General features: G+C 44.4%; 8 protein-coding genes across 8 annotated transcripts in view; 5 read left to right on the top strand and 3 right to left on the bottom strand.

Moving 5' to 3' along the window:
* CYBJADRAFT_189883 (TauD/TfdA dioxygenase family protein) overlaps positions 1-1,083 on the top strand; it is a gene marked incomplete at both ends in the record, with an annotated part of 1,404 nt that extends 321 nt beyond the window's left edge. Inside the window, one exon of the mRNA XM_020217361.1 lies at positions 52-1,083. Within this exon, the coding sequence (XP_020071101.1) occupies positions 52-1,083 (1,032 nt within the window). The remainder of the gene's footprint in view (positions 1-51) is intronic.
* Positions 1,084-1,626: 543 nt separating this feature from the next.
* MRX12 (Mrx12p) lies at positions 1,627-3,202 on the top strand. The gene has a single exon (XM_020214905.1). The coding sequence runs from the start codon at positions 1,664-1,666 to the stop codon at positions 3,143-3,145; it is 1,482 nt and encodes a 493-aa protein (XP_020071100.1). The 5' UTR covers positions 1,627-1,663; the 3' UTR covers positions 3,146-3,202.
* CYBJADRAFT_167445 (agmatinase) lies at positions 3,187-5,050 on the bottom strand. Its single transcript, XM_020214904.1, has one exon. It carries the CDS (start codon positions 4,590-4,592, stop codon positions 3,252-3,254), a length of 1,341 nt encoding a protein of 446 aa, XP_020071099.1. The 5' UTR covers positions 4,593-5,050; the 3' UTR covers positions 3,187-3,251.
* Positions 5,051-5,676: 626 nt separating this feature from the next.
* Positions 5,677-7,234, top strand: CYBJADRAFT_189880 (MATE family efflux transporter). Its single transcript, XM_020217360.1, has one exon. It carries the CDS (start codon positions 5,739-5,741, stop codon positions 7,197-7,199), a length of 1,461 nt encoding a protein of 486 aa, XP_020071098.1. The 5' UTR covers positions 5,677-5,738; the 3' UTR covers positions 7,200-7,234.
* Positions 7,235-7,461: 227 nt separating this feature from the next.
* On the bottom strand, positions 7,462-9,174 carry CYBJADRAFT_126342 (uncharacterized protein; the record flags this gene model as incomplete). Its single annotated transcript, XM_020212641.1, has 1 exon — positions 7,462-9,174. The coding sequence occupies one exon, from the start codon at positions 9,172-9,174 to the stop codon at positions 7,462-7,464; it is 1,713 nt and encodes a 570-aa protein (XP_020071097.1).
* A 1,308-nt stretch (positions 9,175-10,482) lies between these two features.
* SPC1 (signal peptidase complex subunit SPC1) lies at positions 10,483-11,088 on the top strand. The gene has a single exon (XM_020214903.1). The coding sequence runs from the start codon at positions 10,792-10,794 to the stop codon at positions 11,065-11,067; it is 276 nt and encodes a 91-aa protein (XP_020071096.1). The 5' UTR covers positions 10,483-10,791; the 3' UTR covers positions 11,068-11,088.
* A 226-nt stretch (positions 11,089-11,314) lies between these two features.
* On the top strand, positions 11,315-13,148 carry XKS1 (xylulokinase; the record flags this gene model as incomplete). The annotated part of the gene is made up of 1 exon (XM_020217359.1): positions 11,315-13,148. One exon carries the CDS (start codon positions 11,318-11,320, stop codon positions 13,055-13,057), a length of 1,740 nt encoding a protein of 579 aa, XP_020071095.1. The 3' UTR covers positions 13,058-13,148.
* A 3,728-nt stretch (positions 13,149-16,876) lies between these two features.
* HOL1 (Hol1p) lies at positions 16,877-18,859 on the bottom strand. The gene has a single exon (XM_020213345.1). It carries the CDS (start codon positions 18,695-18,697, stop codon positions 17,201-17,203), a length of 1,497 nt encoding a protein of 498 aa, XP_020071094.1. The 5' UTR covers positions 18,698-18,859; the 3' UTR covers positions 16,877-17,200.

Below are 18,859 nucleotides of genomic sequence, written 5' to 3'. Positions count from 1 at the left end.
CCACCAACCACCAAGGCCAGATATGAAAGACATGGCATTGACCTTTCCAAGGGATACCCAGAGAAGCCACCATCCTCGCAAATCCCGTTGTATGTTGATGATGCAACGAAGATCAGAGACAAAGAGCACGAGTACATTCCAAGAGGACTGAATGCTGACAAGGAGAAGAAGGCCTTATTTGCCAAAGTTAAAGAGGTGAAGCACTTGACCAAGCACATTGGTACAGAGCTGATTGGCGTGCAATTGGCAGATCTTAATGAACAGGAGCTCGATGAACTGGCACTCCTGATTGCTGAACGAGTTGTTGTGTTTCTAAGAGACCAGGACCTTTCACCACAGAGACAATTGGAGATTGGCCACTTCTTTGGAACTCCAGAGGTTCATCCACAGGTTCCTCATGTTCCAGGCTTACCAGGCACCACTGTTATTTGGAACGAATTGGCAAGAAAGAACGGGCTGAACGTTTCCTGGAAGAACTCTAAGGCTGGTACAGGTACCTGGCATAGCGACTTGCCTCATGAGCTACAGCCTCCGGGTGTTACTCATTTGCACAATGATGCTATTCCTTCGCTTGGTGGTGATACTCTATGGGCTTCAGGGTATGCTGCGTACGACAAGCTCTCGCCAGCATTGCAGAAGTTCCTCGAGGGGAAATACGCCTATCAGAGATCCATGCACACTTACTTGGACAGATCAAACCCGTTGAATGGTGGGAAGCAAATCTTGAGAAAGCAGCCTGTTGTCAGAACACATCCTGTGACTGGCTGGAAGTCTCTATACGTCAACCGTGATTGGACTGTTTCGATTGAAGGGCTGGAACCTGGTGAGTCCAAGGTGATTTTGGAGTACCTGTTTGACGTCTATGAGAAGAACCTCGACATCCAGGTAAGATTTGACTGGAGACCAACCATTGAAGGGTTAGGAACCTCTGCTTTATGGGATAACAGAGTCAGTCAGCACGCTGCGGTTTGGGATTACGCTGGAGAAGAGCCGAGACATGGAACGAGGGTGAGTTCTTTGGCTGAGATTCCGTATTTCGACCCGAGCTCCAAGTCTCAAAGAGAGGCACTGAACTTAGCTTAGGCGTGAAACACACATACTATTTAACACTTGTTTGAAACGCAAACGCCCAAGTGGTATTATAATTGTGTCATAAAACATCCAGACATTACATCAGTACACCAGCATCGTGTTCGGTGTAGTTTCTTCAACTATGGAAAGGAATCTAAGACAGAGAAGTGTTATACACTTGTGTAGATATCCTTGTTAGTGCCCACGAGCCGAGCTATAGCCATTATATTCGTAAGACAGTACATGTCATCCATTGTCATGTCATTATTGCAAAACAGTAATTCTCCCCAGAATTTATCAAAATAATCGCAGATTCGTAGTTTATTTTATACAATAAGCAATAGCTTACTCTTCTCTCACCATAATTGGCCAATTAATCCACGGAATCGCAGCCCATTATGACAAAATTATACCATAAAATATACAATATAACCAACATTAATATTACTAATTGGCGCTTTCCCTTTTGGGCATTTTCGCGCATACCATCAACACTTTTTTTTCACTTCCTATGAGCTTTCAGAACATTCTCCATCTCTCTTTGATCACTCGGGGTGTGCTCAGAGGTTTGGTTGTTTCTCTTACCGTGAAGATGCTGGTATCACGCTGCTCATATGCCATCAGGCTGTACTCTACGAAAGTTCTGAACTTGCCTAAAGCTGGGTCCCTTGAGGGCTACAAGTCGTACATTCAACAGCCTCATCTTCAATCGAACCCACAACTGGTATCAAAGCTTTTTGAGCAGGTCTATAGGGACACCCATCTGAGCGATGAAGATAAGGGCCAGCTACACAACGAAGTTCTGTCGAAATTACTGCCCTTTGACGCAAGTTTGACCACCCATGCGAGATCCCTGGAGAAACTGGGACAACAGATGAGCCCGGAGGCTTTGGAACAGGTCATTGTGAATAACAAAGGCCGTGTAGATTCCAGCTGGGACATCTTTGAAAAATGGTTGCTGAACAACCCGAGAGTATCAAATAGTGACATTCAAGGTGCTTTACAGCAAGTTTTGGCGAAAGTGGTCCATGGTGATCCAAGTGAACATGAAGATGGCTATTCCATGAACGAGGAGGCTCTCGTGAGAGCAGTCTGGATTCTGAAGAACCTTGAAAGACAAATGGACAAAGAGATCGTGGAGCTAATCATAAAAAAGACGATGGAGGTTGGTGATTGGTCTTTGATTCATGAATTGGGCATTAATTCCTTGGCAGACATCGAGGCCCTGGACCCTTCAGACGAGCAACTCTTGACCTTATGGCTTTCATTACAGTCTACAGAGCTCAGTGAGCATGAAGTGAAAGCACATTTGAAACTCATAGAGAGAATCTTGACCATTCTGTCTAAGAAGACATCAGAGGCTCCAACCATAAACACTGAAATGTTTTCAAAGTTGAACAAGAGATTTCCAAACTTGGCAGTTGAGCAGAGGATCATGGAGCAGAAATCAGTTGATAATCTCATCGAACAATTAACAACAATATTGAACACTGAGACCACTGGATTGACTCAATTGAGAACCACAATGCTTAAATGCGTTGGAATGTACTTGGGACAGTTTTCTAAGTCTCTGGAATTGTACCATCATTACATCGTGATAGATGGCCCATATGTCGATGAATATATGACCACAATGGTTCAGGTGGCAAGTTATCAAGGCGTGAAGAACAACTCTCAGGTCTTCCTGGCTATTGCAGACTCGTTGACTCCACAACCTGTTCCCTTGAAATGCCTGAGGGTGAAGATCTTGGCCAAGGCACTCTTCAACGTTGATGATTCCCTTGATATCTATAATGAATATATTCAGCAATGCTCTAAAGAGAACAATGACTCTGGTGTTTCACAAGCTGGATTACTCACGGAAAGTCTCCTTTTAGCATATCTCTGTAACGAGCAGAGAGAGTTTGCCTACGTTATCAGGGAAGGAGCTATAGCGAACGGGTTGATACAGGGAGTAACAGCCCAGAATCGTTTAAAGAGATATCTAAAGACCTATGGTGATATCATTGAGCAAGAGGGAGATCATGGAGAACTGTTCAAGAGGGAAATACTATCTGAATTGGAAGAATTGTAGCCTCATCATGTGTATATAGTGTTGTACTTTTACAGAATTATACCTAGTTATTCATCATATTATAATGTATGGAAGTAAGTGTAAGCGAGCTATACCATAAGCATGATCATTTCTCAGAGTCCATCATCATCAGGGCAATGATAGAGTCTGCAACTTGAGCAGCAGCAAGGGATGTCAACTCAGCGTTGGTGTCGTATGGAGGAGAGACCTCAACAACATCACCACCAATAACCTTAAGACCCTTCAAACCGTCAAGAACAGTCAGCAATTCTCTTGAAGTCCATCCACCTGGCTCGACAGTACCAGAGGCAGGAGCAAATGCTGGGTCCATGGAGTCAACATCAACAGTGATGTATACTGGCCAGTCACCAACTCTTTCTCTGATCTTTCTGATGATGGCTTGCGCACCAATCAAATCAATATCACGAGCAAGGATTCTATCAAACCCGCACTTGATGTCATGCTCAACATCCTTCTTACCTGGGTATGGACCTCTAATGGCAGCATGGATACATGCATCAGGAGCTAACAAACCCTTCTCATGGGCCCAGTGAAGGTAAGTACCGTGATTGATGGATTGGTACTCAGTGACGTTACCACCGAAGAAACGTGGATCCCAGGTATCCAAATGAGAATCAATGTGAATGACGGCGATTTGACCCCAGTTCTCGAAAGCAGCTCTCAAGGAAGGCAAAGTGATGGTGTGGTCACCACCCAAGGTGAACACCTTCGGAACCTTGTATTTGTTCTTCTCAGTGGTTCCATGCTTAGCAATGGCACGCTGAGTTCTGTACATTTGATCAAGGGCAATTCTGTTGTCCAATGGAGTGATTGGTGGGTCCATACAGTCAACAATCTTGGCCCAACTTCCGTAAGGGTCAATACCATCGTAGACAGAGAAAGTATGGCCAGCCAGTCTTTGAGAGGCAGTACGAATACCTCTTGGCCCGAAACGGGTACCTGGTCTGTAGGAGACACCAGAGTCGAATGGAGAGCCGACAACTGCAATGTCGAATGTCTCCTCACCGAACTTGGAAGGATCGTAACAGTTACCAATTGGCAAGTGAGCAAAGGAGTTCAAACCAGCAAACTCACCACCACGGTACAAGACAGCAGAGCCATTAAGATCTCTCAGGTCATCTGGATCCGGGTAGTGGTACTCATCTCTAACCAGCATCAAAGAGACAGGATCAGTGATCTCAGCTGGAGCCTTCTTTGATTCAGAGCCATAGGTAGTGACCTTCTCGGCAGTGTAACCGTCCAAAATCGGACCGAAGTAGCTATCCAAGAAGGACATACCAGTCTTATCCACAGAAGACTTGATGTCAGCAGCATTCTCAAGCTCGCAGTTCAAAAGAACTTGTTGAGCATCAGGTGCAGGGGCAGCATTGGCGTAGTTGGCGAAAAGAGCCAAAGCCAAAGAATAAATCACTGATTGGGGGAGCATTGGCTTGTGGGATGAAAGAGAGACTCGAGTGACAAACCAGCTCCAACGAAGAGGAATTCGGTCAACTTTATAGCTTCACAATCTCAAGTTAGAGTCCAACAAGTGGCTTCGGAATTGAAATTACATCACTGCTTGCGGAGAAGATCATGAGGCATCGCAAGTTAAACGGACGCTTGAGTGTCGTCTAAGGTGGCATCGGAAATGAGTCCAGCACTAGAGCATAGCTTACAGAGCAGAAAGCCTGTGCCAATACTGGGAGGCTAACTAATATCGCAATGTGTTCATGCTCACACCACGATGAGTATCAACATACCATCGCAGAGTGCTTCGGAATATGCAACGGAATTGGATTATGCGCATGCGGTAATCGGAATTCCAACCGATAGATCAATCGCAACTTAATCCTCCCAACCCATTGCAATTGCAAAGGTGCCAGAATTCACACGTTAGCACCATCGTTGGAGCAGGTAGCAAAGGAGGAAAGAGCAGGAAGGAGAGCGCAACCGTAGAAACGATTTCCGATGGAACGCTGCTTATGACGCACTCTCAAAGCCTCGAACGCACGCACGCGCACCAGATTTCCTGAAAGAGAACAGCGTCGGAATTATTCCGACATGTGGTCATGGTATTCCGACACATGCCACAGTGCATGCGCACTGTGCCACACGCACTGTGCCACACGTAAATTAAGGTTCCGATATCAGAGATTCCGACACGGAAAACGAGCTCCGCCCCATATGAGTTTTCAATTCCGACAAGTGTAACGCGGGTTTGAGTTGTTTGCCTGCAGCATTGTCAACCTTGGCTCTCATGAACACAGTTTACAACGTCGATTCAACAACGGACCGGCACCTCTGGGGTTGTCCTTTCATGCTTGACACTGTATCTCGTGATTGGCCCTTTGGAGAAGTGGTTATGGGTAAAAAATTCCGACGAAAGGGGAGCATAGATGAGCAATGCAACGCTGTAGGTATTCTTTTAATACCGGTTATCGGGCCTGGGACATATACATGGACTTTAGTCACTTGTATTCTCTGCTTCATGAACGTCTGAGGAGAGAAGACAAGAAACTCATTCCTGATCTTTAACCTCTTCTTCATCACGTCACATCCAGGCTCTGTGCTAAGTATCTAACTCACGTGTGAAATGTCGAACTCAGCTCCCCCAGAGTATACAAAGCTCTTACCTGTTGACGAGCATCCAGAGACGGAGTATGGCTCTGTCGATGACGGGGATTGTTCATCTTCTGAGCAGCAAACCACCATCTTAGAAGAGGCAAAGGTGATCGCTAGGTCTTCTTTGTCGCTCATCATTACCTTTTTCTTACAGTACTCTTTGAATGTTGTCTCCATTTTCTCCGTTGGTCACCTTGGCAGAACCGAACTTGCTGCAGTGTCTCTATCCACGATGACCTTTAACATCACCTCTGGTGTCTTCAATGGCATGGCTACGTGTCTCGATACCTTCTGTGCACAGGCCTATGGCGCAGGCAAGCCCAAGCTGGTTGGCTTGCATTTTCAGAGATGCCTGTGTATGGTGTTGACCATTGCAATTCCAATCAACTTGTTATGGTGGTTCTCGAGTCCAATTCTGAACGTTTTCGTCAAGAACAAAGAACTGACTGATCTTGCACAGACTTACCTGAGAATTGTCTCAATAGGATCGCCTGGTTTCATCCTTTTTGAAACAGGCAAAAGATTCCTACAAGCACAGGGAATCTTCCACGCTGCTCAGTATGTGTTGTATATCTGTACACCAATTAATGTTATCCTGAACTATCTACTGGTCTGGGATAAAGACATTGGTATTGGATTCTGCGGTGCACCTTTGGCGACAGCCTTTAGTTATACACTGATGGCTGTGCTGCTCTTCCTTTATGTCTACTTTATCGATGGTTCTAAATGCTGGAACGGTCTCCACATTAGGGAATCGTTCAAAAATTGGGGTCCAATGGCTTCTTTGGCACTGCCGGGTGTTATCATGATTGAAGCAGAATTCCTTGCTTTTGAGATATTGACGTTGAGTGCTGCTCGTCTGGGGACTGAAGTTTTGGCAGCCCAGTCGATTGCTTCAACATGTGCTTCGCTGATTTTCCAGATCCCCTTCGGGTTGAGCATTGGTGCTTCGACAAGAATTGGAACCCACATAGGAGCACAGTCTTTGGCGAACGCTCAGACTGCCGTCACGGTCTCCTTAGAAATCGCCACAGTCTTGGGAATCTTTATTACTTTTTGTATCTACAACGGAAGAAGAGTTATTGTAACTTGGTTCACAGATGATGCTAAGGTGATTGAGCATGCGTTGGTGGCTTTGAGAATCTTAGCAGTTAATCAGCTCTATGACTCAATCAATGTCATTGCAGCGGGGTGCTTGAGAGGGCAAGGTCGTCAAAAGATTGGAAGTAATCTCAATCTATTATGTTATTATACAGTTGCTGTTCCACTGGCTTTGTTGTTAGCTTTTAGAGAGGGCTGGGGGCTCGAAGGTCTGTGGGTTGGTTTAGGTGTCGGTATCTTAATTCTGGCTGTTAGTGAAGTTTTTGCAGTGTTGAGGGTCGACTGGGACTGGGTTTTAAAGAAATCAATGGAGAGAAACAACGTAACATAGTGCAATACAACATTTTTAACTAAGTATGATTCTCGAGGACGTCTTGTAAACTGTTGTAGAAGACACTACAGACAGCAGGGTGGACGATAAACCGTTGAAGTGACAATAAGGTCAAATAGTATCATTATAATATCTCATAAGTGATAAATTATAAGTATTAGATTGTTTGAAGGTGGGGCTTACACTGACAAAACAACAATAGAGAATAAACAATTATACAAAATAAACTAAAATATAAAAACCACAATAACATATAAACTTATCAAGCAAATGATTCACTTGTTGAAATAGTGTTATCATTCACAATTGCACCCTTTTTTGACTGATCATCGCTAACGTGAACTTCCTCCATGTTGATATCTTCATGTACACCATCGAATGGAACAAGATTCAATTTTATGCATTCTTCACTTGTGAATTTGTTGAAAATGTCTTCGCCTTCTGAGACTCCAGCCCCCTTGATAGGGAATACCCAAGTACAAATGATGTAATACAGGATAAGAGGGCAGAAGAACGAGAACACAACACTTCCGTAGAAGTAGTTTGCTATATCTGTTTTCAACTTGATGTCTGGGTTTGAAGCAGAGGCCATCCCTGGAAGACCTGGGACCACAGCTGCAAAGAATACAAGGATAGCTCTCCAATTGATACCTTTAGTGAAGTAGAAATCACCGTCTTTACTTGTCGTATAGAGATCGTTGATTCTGAGTCTGTTTCTTCTGACGAGGGTAAAATCTGAGACGATGATACCGATGATTGGTGTGACGATCACACCGAAACTACTCATGACTGTCGAGAACGTCGATGAGGTGTTATAAAAGGTCCAAGGCTGAACACACCAACTCAACAGGGCCGTGATGATTGATCCTCTCACAATGTTGATATAACGTGGACAGACACCAGCAAGATCCATACCACCAGCAAATCCATTACTCAAAAGGTTTAGTGAAAGTTCAGACGAGAGAAATGACAAGCCAAGGAAGAAACAGGCACAGCGCATTCTTGGAGAGTAGTTATCTTGAAGCCACTGGAGACAGATATCAGTTGGCAACCAGTAGGATTCACCATAGAGCTCCAGTGAGCAACTAGCAGAGATCAGACCAGCCAATGGAATGATTTCAGTGAAGAAGATACCAACAAAGACTCCGATAACGAGCTTTTTACGGCTAGAGCTGAATCTCGAGAAGTCAGATTGATTTGTGATATCTGGAGATAAGGCACCGTACCAGACAGACATCGCATATAACCACATCCATCCTGTTTCTGAAGCTGAGAGCTCAACCTTCTCATAGTAAATTGGCCCTGGCCCACCGTTGATACAGTAAAGGTAGACAAAGACTGAAACGAGTCCGAAGAGAGCCATGATACAACTAATGTTGACAAAGATGTTCATCTTTTCCGGCTTAATGAAGAAGAATGGGATTGAAATGACCTGGAAGACCAAGAAACCGATGAAATCTCTTGTTGTCATTGCAACTGATTCCGGAAACGTATTTTCCATGTTGAGGTAGCTTTCACTGAATGTTGAGAAGATAACGACAAAGCATAGCCCACCTAACCATGCTTGGGAGCCATAGTAGACGATACTGAGGATGATTCTTATGAGGATACCTAGTGCAGAGCCGTAGACTCCGAACACCATTCTCTGGCACACTGTGTATCCGATGTGGTAAGTCTCACCTGGGTAAGAGTTCAAGCACGTGTAGAGAACAATAAGAATGTTACCCACGGTAAGTGCGCCCATGGACTGCTGGATGTTCAAACCCAGAGAGAGCAGAGAACTGCCCACACTGAATGTCCAGACACTCAAGTTCAACACACCCCAGTAACCAGCATAAGACCATAGTCCCCAGGTACGTCTCTCTGGACCAATGGGCTCAAGATCAGGATTCTGAAGAATGCTAACCTCCTGTGAGGACTCATGAGGAACTTCCAACTTCTTCAGAATGTTGGCGAACGATATCTCGCTATACATTGGGAAGATCATTTCGGACGATTGCGATGACTTCTCCGTGTCGAATGAAAACATCTTCACAAGTTACTTTAAAATTAACGAAACACTGCTTCCTTATAAACGTTCAACAGCACACTTTTTTTCTTTCTTTTTCCCTTCCCTTCAGAGAAGCAAAGATATCCACGGTACTGGCAGCTTGAACTGATACAGATGAGGAAGGAAGAAGAGGCCCAACTGCTGGAAAGTCTGGTGACTGTGATATGTCCGTTCCAAGAGATATGGGTTTTTTTCTCGTACATGATTGATAAATCGCAAGCGCATTGTGTGGAAGACACACACCACCGGACATTTGAGACGAGACGAGGGAAAACAGGGCAAAAACGATCGGAATTTGAGGGAGAAATCGGGGCGAAGAGCGAAGTTTGTTGGAATACCACAACGTCCACCATTGACCGTGCACAACGTCCCATTTCAGCGGAACCGGTCGCCGTATCATTGGAAATTGCGACGTATGTAAGAATTCCGACAGATGGGTGCTGATGCAGATAAGCAATTCCGATATATGGTTGGGGCACGTGTGGATGTCGAACCGTGCATCATGGTGCATATTTGTGCATAATGTGTATTTGGTTTCCGATGAGCTGTGGAAGCAGAAGGTGGACGTTTGGTGTGGTTTGTTAGTAGTTTTCCAGAGATTACAATGCGATGGTGAGTTGTAGTCTATTGGATAGTGTGTATGTGATAACCATGGACTTCTGGTAGTGCTGGGAGTTTCTGCTCTGGTCATGCTCAAGGAGTGAGATTTGGCTGAGCGGTCAGGGTTTGTTATGTATGGATGGACACTTTGTTAGCTTCCTCTCCAGTTGTGTATTGGCTTGGTTTTCGTAATGAGAGGGATCGGATCATGGATTGGAAAGTGTTGATTGTGTCATGCAATGATCCTGCGGCGTGTAGGGGGACGTCTCGCTGGTCACTAAGGAGAAAGAGCCTCAAGTGTACTCATATGACCGTCTAATCGGAATTCTTCACTCTCAAGTTTCAAATCAAGGGGATGTGTTTCACAGACTGATAGAAGAAGAATGGCCAAGGCCTTCAAAGGCTACAGCCTTCGCCGAAGGACGTCCATGGTTCCGATCTATTGCCGTGGGCACGGGCGATTGAAGGCTTACTGTACATCTCACCAGCTGAAGCAGCTCGGAGTTGAATTGACACATACAAGAAGGCCGGATCGTAACTGCGGCATCTTTGAAGATAGAGTCAGTGGCTTACATTATCGTATGCTCACCGCACTGGGAAACACTCTGCTTACACCTTCACGGCACACATAAAACGTCCAATAGTCTGTGAACAAAGGCGATGAACAGTGATACGTCGGGATACATCCAAACATACACGCCATATATGTCCGGGTTAACCCGGACATTCCAAAAAGACACATTACATAAGCCATTACTAATCACATCGCGGACACGACATCCCGTCCTCCCTCCGTTGGCCTCACTGCCCAGGATCAACATTAACCCATTCAATTCCTCTTCAATTAGATTCCAATCCGGCTCATCTCAATCAGTTCGGAAGAGAGAGACCACCAATCGTCGACAGCGCACGCCCAACAGCTTCAAAACCACCGCAATCATTATGTCTGACCTGCTACAATCCATACGCCCGTACTTGGAAGGCCCAATCTCTTTCAAGGCACAAAGAACTACACACGATGTCTCATTACTGTTGCTAAACTTTGGTGCCTTCGTATCATTCGGAGTCGGCTTTGTATTCCAGAGCATACTCGCCAGTGTTTATACTTTTGTCGGTGTTTTGGCTGTGACCCTTCTCATAGTTGTGCCACCATGGCCTTCTTTTAATGGTGATGAGGGACTGAAATGGCACGAACCCAAAGTTGATATCCTCAAATGAGTTCATCCTGCTTACGCTACAAAGTATATATGATTTGGTGAATTGCTTAGGAAATTTGCTTCCCTTTCGTACGCTGTAGTTCTTGTAGCTGTGTCCACCGGATAAATCATCGGCGTAGAGTGAAACGCAACAATTCTCGGTACCTAATGCAGGTGAATCTATATTTAATACCCGTCAAAGAACGCTCGCAAAGCAGTTTTCCAACGTTTCTACCTCTTCACCTGGTGCTTCATATCGCCTATAGCAGACAATGAGCTACTACTTCGGCTTGGACTTATCTACTCAGCAGCTGAAGCTGCTGGTGATTGACGAAGGCTTTAAGATCGTCCATTCGTACTCCTTGGAGTTCGAGACGGACCTGCCACATTATAAGACAGTGAAAGGTGTCTACTCTGACGAACGGACCGGTGAAATCGTGGCACCTGTTACGATGTGGATCGAGGCCCTGGACGTTGTGCTCGAGAAGGTGAAACAAGACGGCATAGATTTCGCTCTAGTGAAGGGAATCTCGGGCTCTTGTCAACAGCATGGCTCCGTGTATTGGTCAGATGCTGCTAATGACGTTCTGAGCTCTTTGGACCCTACAAGATCCCTGAAGGATCAGATTGGGGAAGCCTGCTTCAGTCTACAGACGTCTCCTAATTGGCAGGACCATTCAACGGGGGAAGAGCTCGAGATCTTTGAGAGATACGTTGGTGGTGCTGATTCATTGGCTGAGATCACAGGCTCCAGGGCCCACTATAGGTTCACAGGTCCGCAGATTAGAAAGTTGTTGAAGCTGAGACCTGAAGTGTATCATAAGACGAAGAGAATCAGCTTGGTTTCTAGTTTCCTCGCTTCTTTGTTCTCAGGGACCATTGTCGAGTTAGAGGAAGCGGATGCGTGTGGAATGAACTTGTATGACATCAGAAACAAGAGATGGGATGAACAATTACTGGCTACTTGTTCAATGACCCACGAAATGGACGGAATTGAGGATGAAACAGTTAGACAGCAAGCCATCGATGAATTGAAACGGAAATTGGGGACTCCCTCACCAGCAGGGTTCAAAGCGATCTCCAAGATCTCGTCGTACTTTGTACAGAAGTTTGGTTTCAAGGAGGACTGTCGTATCTATTCATTCACAGGCGATAACCTGGCAACAATCATATCGTTCCCCTTAAATGAGGATGAATTGCTGATCTCATTGGGCACATCGACAACAGTGCTCTTGGTGACAAAGCACTACGTGCCATCTTCAGCGTACCATACTTTTATCCATCCAACTATACCAGATAGTTATATGGGCATGATCTGCTATTGTAATGGCTCATTGGCTCGTGAAAAGATTAGAGATTTACTTAACAAAAAGTTCAACAAACCTTCAAATGATTGGACCTTGTTCGACAAGCTGCTGTCCCAGTCCAAGTTCAACAAAGCAGTGGGTGTTTACTTCCCAATCGGCGAAATTGTTCCGAATTGTAAGGCCCAGACTATAAGAGCTCGGATGGGCAGTGACGGTGAACTCGAGATAGTTGACTCATGGGACGAGGAGATAGATGCTGGTGTTATTGTCCAATCACAGGCATTATCATGCCGTGCTCGTGCTGCGCCTATGCTAAACGTTAAAGCACAGACCATTGATGGTATAGAGTCCCTCGAGTTTGATGGTAAGCTGATTTCTAAGGAGCACTTATCACAGAGACCTCACAAAGTTGTATTTGTTGGAGGAGCATCTAAGAATACAGCTATAGTGTCAAAGTTTGCTGAGGTCTTGGGAGGTGAATCTTTTAGATTCGATAACCCCAATGCTTGTGCCCTTGGAGGAGCTTTCAAGGCATCATGGAGTGTTGCATGCGAGGATGATGGTGTTGTGGACTTCCACAGATATTTAGAGTCGAGATTTGATACCAACACCATGGAAAGAATCCAAGTTGATGAGAAACAATGGGATACTTATATCCCTGGATTGAAGATGCTACAGCAATTGGAGACTGTTCTTGAGAGATGAAGCCTCCATTCATCAACAGTCAAGGCCAACAGATGCATATACGATAGAATATGTATACAATTCGTGAATAAACAGCTAGTTACAAGTCTAAACCCACTTTTAAAGGAGAAATACCGAGCAGTGAGTACAGTTCAAGGTTATCAAGGTATTCAATTAATGTTTTTAAATGATCAGGAGCTAAAACTCAGCATGAAGAGAAAATATCAAATGGAAGCTCAGATGAAGAGCCCCATTATCACCAAGGAGAGCAGTGAAGATGCGTGCACTAAGCCACCAGAGCCTTCATATACGGACGCGAATGACGTTGTTGAGTCATGTTCAAGTGTTTTCGTTTGCGTAGTTTGGACCAAGAGAGTTGAAGTGGATGCTTGATACCCTTGATACTCAGATTGTTGCACGGATGATGTACTGATTGGGGAATCTGGTATGTCTTCGTAATTTGGCTGCTCTGGAGAAATGGACGTGAATGGCTCAGATGTAGAAGTAGTAAGGAGGACATTCGTATGGGTGCCAGTGACTTCAGTTCTTGTAATGATAACAGTAGAGGCTGGCACAACAACGGTGGATGACGAAAAATCAACAATCGTTACATGTTCAGAGAAGTTCAAGGTTCTTGTTCCAACAACAGTCGATGAGATCACTGCAAAGGCAGTAACAGAGGTGGTATCAACATCTGTAGTTGATGAAACATCTGTAGTTGATGAAACATCTGTAATTGATGAAACATCTGTAGTTGATGAAACATCAAGCAAAGTAATCGATGTAGCATCTAAAGACGTTTGGAAGACAGTCGAAGAGATTGTGTTAACTGCAGTCTCAATCTCTGTTGAAGAAATTGTTGCAACAATTGTTTGTGCAACAGTTGAAGAAATGTTATTGATAACAAACGAAGAGTAGATCTCAACTTGTGTCTGAACAGCCGTAGATGGGATAACAGAGAATATAGTTGATGATAGCGTCTCAACCAAAGTTGTCGAGATAGTTTCAGTAACCCCTAGCGTAGTTGCATTATAAGTTGACTCAATAGAGACAACCTCCGAAATTGTAGCAGCAGCAGCAAGAGTGGTAGTACCGGCAGGAGTACCCTTTATAGTGGCTTCAGGCAGAATCGTTTCAACAGTGGTATATATCTCAGTAGATGTACTAACTAATAAAGATACATCAACACTGCTTAATATCTCGACATGGGTCTCAGTCGTAGTCACTCTTTCCAACAGTGTTGATGCTTCAAGATTAGTTGGAGTTTCAACAGAAGTGATAATTTCAACATAAGTAGATGTTTCAGTAGCCTGGACAGTTTCAGTAGTGACTGATGTTACAAATGAGGTAGATACCTCAATAGAAGTGTAAACATCAATACCTGTAGTTGTCTCAAGTACAGTTTGTAGCTCCACGGTTATGGACGTTTCAAGAGTGGTAATAGTCTCAAATGCGGTATAGTTATCACGTAAAGTTTCAGTTGTAACTATTGTTTCAATAGCAATAGTTGTTTCAATCGCAGTAGTTGTTTCAATCGCAGTAGTTGTTTCAACGGTTTTTGCTGTTTCAACGGTAGTTTCTGTTTCAACGGTAGTTTCTGTTTCAATGGTAGTTTCTGTTTCAATGGTAGTTTCTGTTTCAATGGTAATTGCAGTCTCCATTGTTGTTGCAGTCTCCATTGTTGTTGCAGTCTCCATTGTTGTTGCAGTCTCAATTGTTGTTGTCGTTTCAATTGTTGTTGATGTCTCAATTGTTGTTGATATCTCAAATAATCCTGTTTCTTCCACACTACTGACAGTAAAATCTTCAGCAAGTGTTGTTGTTTCAATAAAGCTCGAAGTTGAACTTCCAGAACAGGATGGACATACTGTAATGGTCTCGGTTGAGAGAATATCGCTTTCTGGGTAAGGTTCACTGGAACTTGAAACAACAGAACTAGAGCGCACAGAAGTTTCCTGTACTTCATCAATAGTTGAAGTTTCAGTAGGAGTATACACAATAACCGTTCCAGCAGTTGTTTGAGGGTCATAAACAGTGGTAACAGAGGTTGTGTAGCCGGAATATGGAGTAGTGGTCAGATACAATGGAACAGCAATTGCGTCAGCTTCTGCAGTTTCAACAATAATGACTTCATATACATCAGCAGAAATCAAGTTACCATCACATTGAAAGTTATAGGAGATTTCAGCTTCCAAATTGAATTTGACTTGAGACTGATAATGCCATGAAGAAATGAATAGACGGCTACCAGCTGGAACGTCAGTAAGCGATATAATGATCTGATTACCGCTGCAAGTTGAAAACGTATTGGTATCAATAGAGTTTTCCGGGAATAACCAATCATTGATTTGAGATGTCAAATACACTTGGAGGGTACCACAATCGAGGTCACCTTCCCCTTCAACACTTGAGGTAAACTCGACAAAGACGTTACCGGAAAATGACGAGTCACAACCTGGGAAGAGAATATAGTTCTCTGTAGATCCTTGTCCTGTTGTACGAGGGAGATGGTATAAAGTTCCATCATCCTCGTGATCAACGGTAAAGTTCATCTGTATAGTCTCTTTGTTGAAGTTGACGTTGTTTGCACCAGCAACGAAATAGTTTGCAGCGTCGATTTCCTGCTGATGAGCAGAACCACCGACACCAAACGAAATGGTAACTGATACAGTACCAGATAAAGTCAAGTAATCTTCAGCTTCTGGAAGCAGAACACAATCCAAAGTGGAATAGCCAACGATGTATGCACCAGAAAAGCCAGTACATTCAAAAACATTTGTACCATCTGAGGTAGTCCCGTAGAGAACTTCATTGGAACCATCTAGAAGTATACGGTACACGTAGTCCATGGTCATTGAGAACGAAAACCCAGTGTAGATATTCTCTTCAGGAATATAGTAATCAAGATCAAGGGTCCATTGAGATGTTGGAACATTTGAACCGTCTTTTGAAATGATAGATCTCACTGTGAAGATGTCAGCTGAGAGGGCATATTGAACCAAGAATAACAAGGACAAGAGAATCTTGTTAAGCATCATGTTGGAAGCTATGATGAGGGTACTTCAAACTTGTTGGTACTTTCCCTTTCCTTCAACTGACAGTCTTGATACATGGGTGAAACTTGAATGGTTATATAGATATCAGCGAAGAGCAAAAAAGCAGCAAGAAAGGAAGGGAAAAAGAAAAGACAAAAGCAGCCACTAAAGAGACTGTAACGAAGTGAAACACTTTTCAACACATTGATGGGCTAAGATGCATATACTGACCTCAGATTTAGCCCTTTGGAACCGTCATTCTTCTATCAAATTGGATGCATACCGTGTGATATACACACAGCAAGGAAATTGGCCGAGAGAGACCACTAAGCGAACCCAGTCGACGACTGTTTCACCATGTAACATCTATGATGTTGCAGATGATATATGCATGCACCTGGTAAGCATTTCTGTGCCTAATTTGAGGTTCAAAGATCTCTCAGAGGTCCCTTTCGAGGCTCAGAACTCATAGCAGAACGCTGTCTCCACCTCATCACGACAAGAAGCACTCATAAACAAGGGCCCTCACTAGGCGCAAGACACAGCGCTCAAGAGACAAGCACAGTGATCACTCACATCAGCCAACGAGACACCGTCGCACAGCATCAAACGGGAGAAAGCATCGTAACAGAACCGCCTCCATGCGCCACTATCATCTTGTAGACGAAAAGAGAGCGGTAGACTCAAACTCGTAACGCGGAGTCGCAGAGCGCACAGCCCACATATTTCCCACACAGTCTCTGATCGAGATCCTCAAAACCTACTCGTTCCAGTAATATTAGTTTCCCTATATGGACACCAATGGAGCCAACGATTCGGCATGATTGTATGCATGAAACAGCTGTGTTTGTTTACTTTTCTCTATGTTTTTCTTCACCAGGTTTCTGTGGCATTTTTTGTTAGCGTTTCCATTCAGATCCCAAACGGGAATAGATGCTTCCCATATCAAATATGTGCCCATACCGATAGCGTGTCCATACCGATCTGTGATTACGTAATATCAATTGCTATGCGCACTCTCCGTTGATTATATAAGCGGACATGAATTAGAGAACTATACAACAATGCGATATCCTCCTTGAGAAGGAGGAAGGGGGGCAGTAAGAGGCCGTGTTTAGTATAGTCGATGTCATATACCATCTCTGATCTCCAAGAACTTGAGGTATTTCGGTTTGGTCCATTTTCTGGCCTTCTTTCCCCATATAATCATCGGTATGGCAAGCATCATCACACCAAAGTTAATCACTCCCAATGCGATGTAGACGTTCTCAGTGCCGGACGCATCTAACCACAGCGAGCACGTGAAGGTGAAGATGCAACTGATGGTGTTGTTGATGACTGCAACACAAACCATGCTCTCCAAGACGAGCTCGGAGCCCTCCATGGAGTATGAAAGGGCGATGTCACCACCGGAACCGTAGGCGAAGCCGATGAACCCAAGGCCAACGTACATAACAGGTTTGCTGAGCATTCTTGCAGCCCCAATACCAAACATCAGCAGGCCTGCGGTTCCAAAGATTGCCGTGAGGAAGGAGAAGTACAGTCTGAATTCAGCTTCAACAACACCTTTGTTACGGCGTGCCATCCATAGGGTGAAGTAATCCGATAGCCAACCGGCGTAGATACATCCAATTATTGAACCCAACAGACAAGGCAAATTCATCAACGCAACCCCAACGTTTGAGTAGTTGTATGGAGCGTCGTAAAAGAAGGTATCTTCAGTGGTGAGGTAGAAGGACAAGAATGCATTTTGCATACCCCAGAATAACCCAGACAACAGGATACCTGGGAAACAGAACATCTTGAGGTTGATCAAGATATATCTCCAGTACTGCTTGAATCCCGAGCCTTTTAAATTAGATGCTGGGGTAATCAATGCAACCCTTTGCCAATAAGTTTTCTTAGGTTCCTTTGAGCCATCGATTAGTCCGTCAGAGATTGAAAATTTCTGCTTTGGGTTGATCAATCTGAGCCTGATGGTATCTTTCTTTTCACAATCGCTTCCCTTATCTAAGTCAGATTGAACGTTAGAAACACACTCTCCAAACCCTTCAATGTCTTCACTGTAGTTCAAGGGAGTTATATAACGTTGTCTTTCAAACGAGGTTTCATCCGTGGCAAAAGATAAGACAAGGAGCAATACTCCCGAGATAATTGCACCGATCCACCCAACCCATCTAAAACTGACTCTATTGGCAATGAAATTACCAATTAACGGCGACAGATAAGTACCCACAGAAGTGGCAAGGATATACACAGTTAAAACAGTACCAAGCTGATGCTGGTAGTAGATATCTGTCAAACTCAATTGCACAGCAGCTTCAGCACACGACTCACTGATACCAACAAACAATTGCGACCAGATGGTGTCACTGGTGTCCTTGGAGAAGCCAAACCAGATGGCACCGATTAGGCCCAGCGTAATGGAGATCAAATAGGGCAGCTTTCTCCCGTAAAGGTACGAAAATGGGGCCAAGAACAGAGTACCATACCCGATACCCAAGAACAGCACACCTGCTCCGGTATTCATCGCATCGTACGAGATCCCATACATCTCATTGAGGTTATCCTGCGTAGACCCAGCATCGTTGGAAGTCGCCGCAGTGAACGCAGTCACAAACGCCATGGTGCACAGGTGTGCAAACTTACGGCCCTTGGACCAGTTCAATGGGTCGTTTGGAGAGTCTGAAGGTTGCGGAATCAGAATGATGTCCCCATCTTTCTTCAATGGCCTCTTGTTGCTGGAGCTACTGGTCTCGAGCGCCAGGTTCGAGTAGATGTTCGTGGT

Source organism: Cyberlindnera jadinii (assembly GCF_001661405.1).
Source record: "Cyberlindnera jadinii NRRL Y-1542 unplaced genomic scaffold CYBJAscaffold_5, whole genome shotgun sequence".
Lineage (NCBI taxonomy): Eukaryota > Fungi > Ascomycota > Saccharomycetes > Phaffomycetales > Wickerhamomycetaceae > Williopsis > Williopsis jadinii.
Note: the sequence above shows the minus strand (reverse complement) of the source record. Positions and strands in the feature narration are given on the sequence as shown.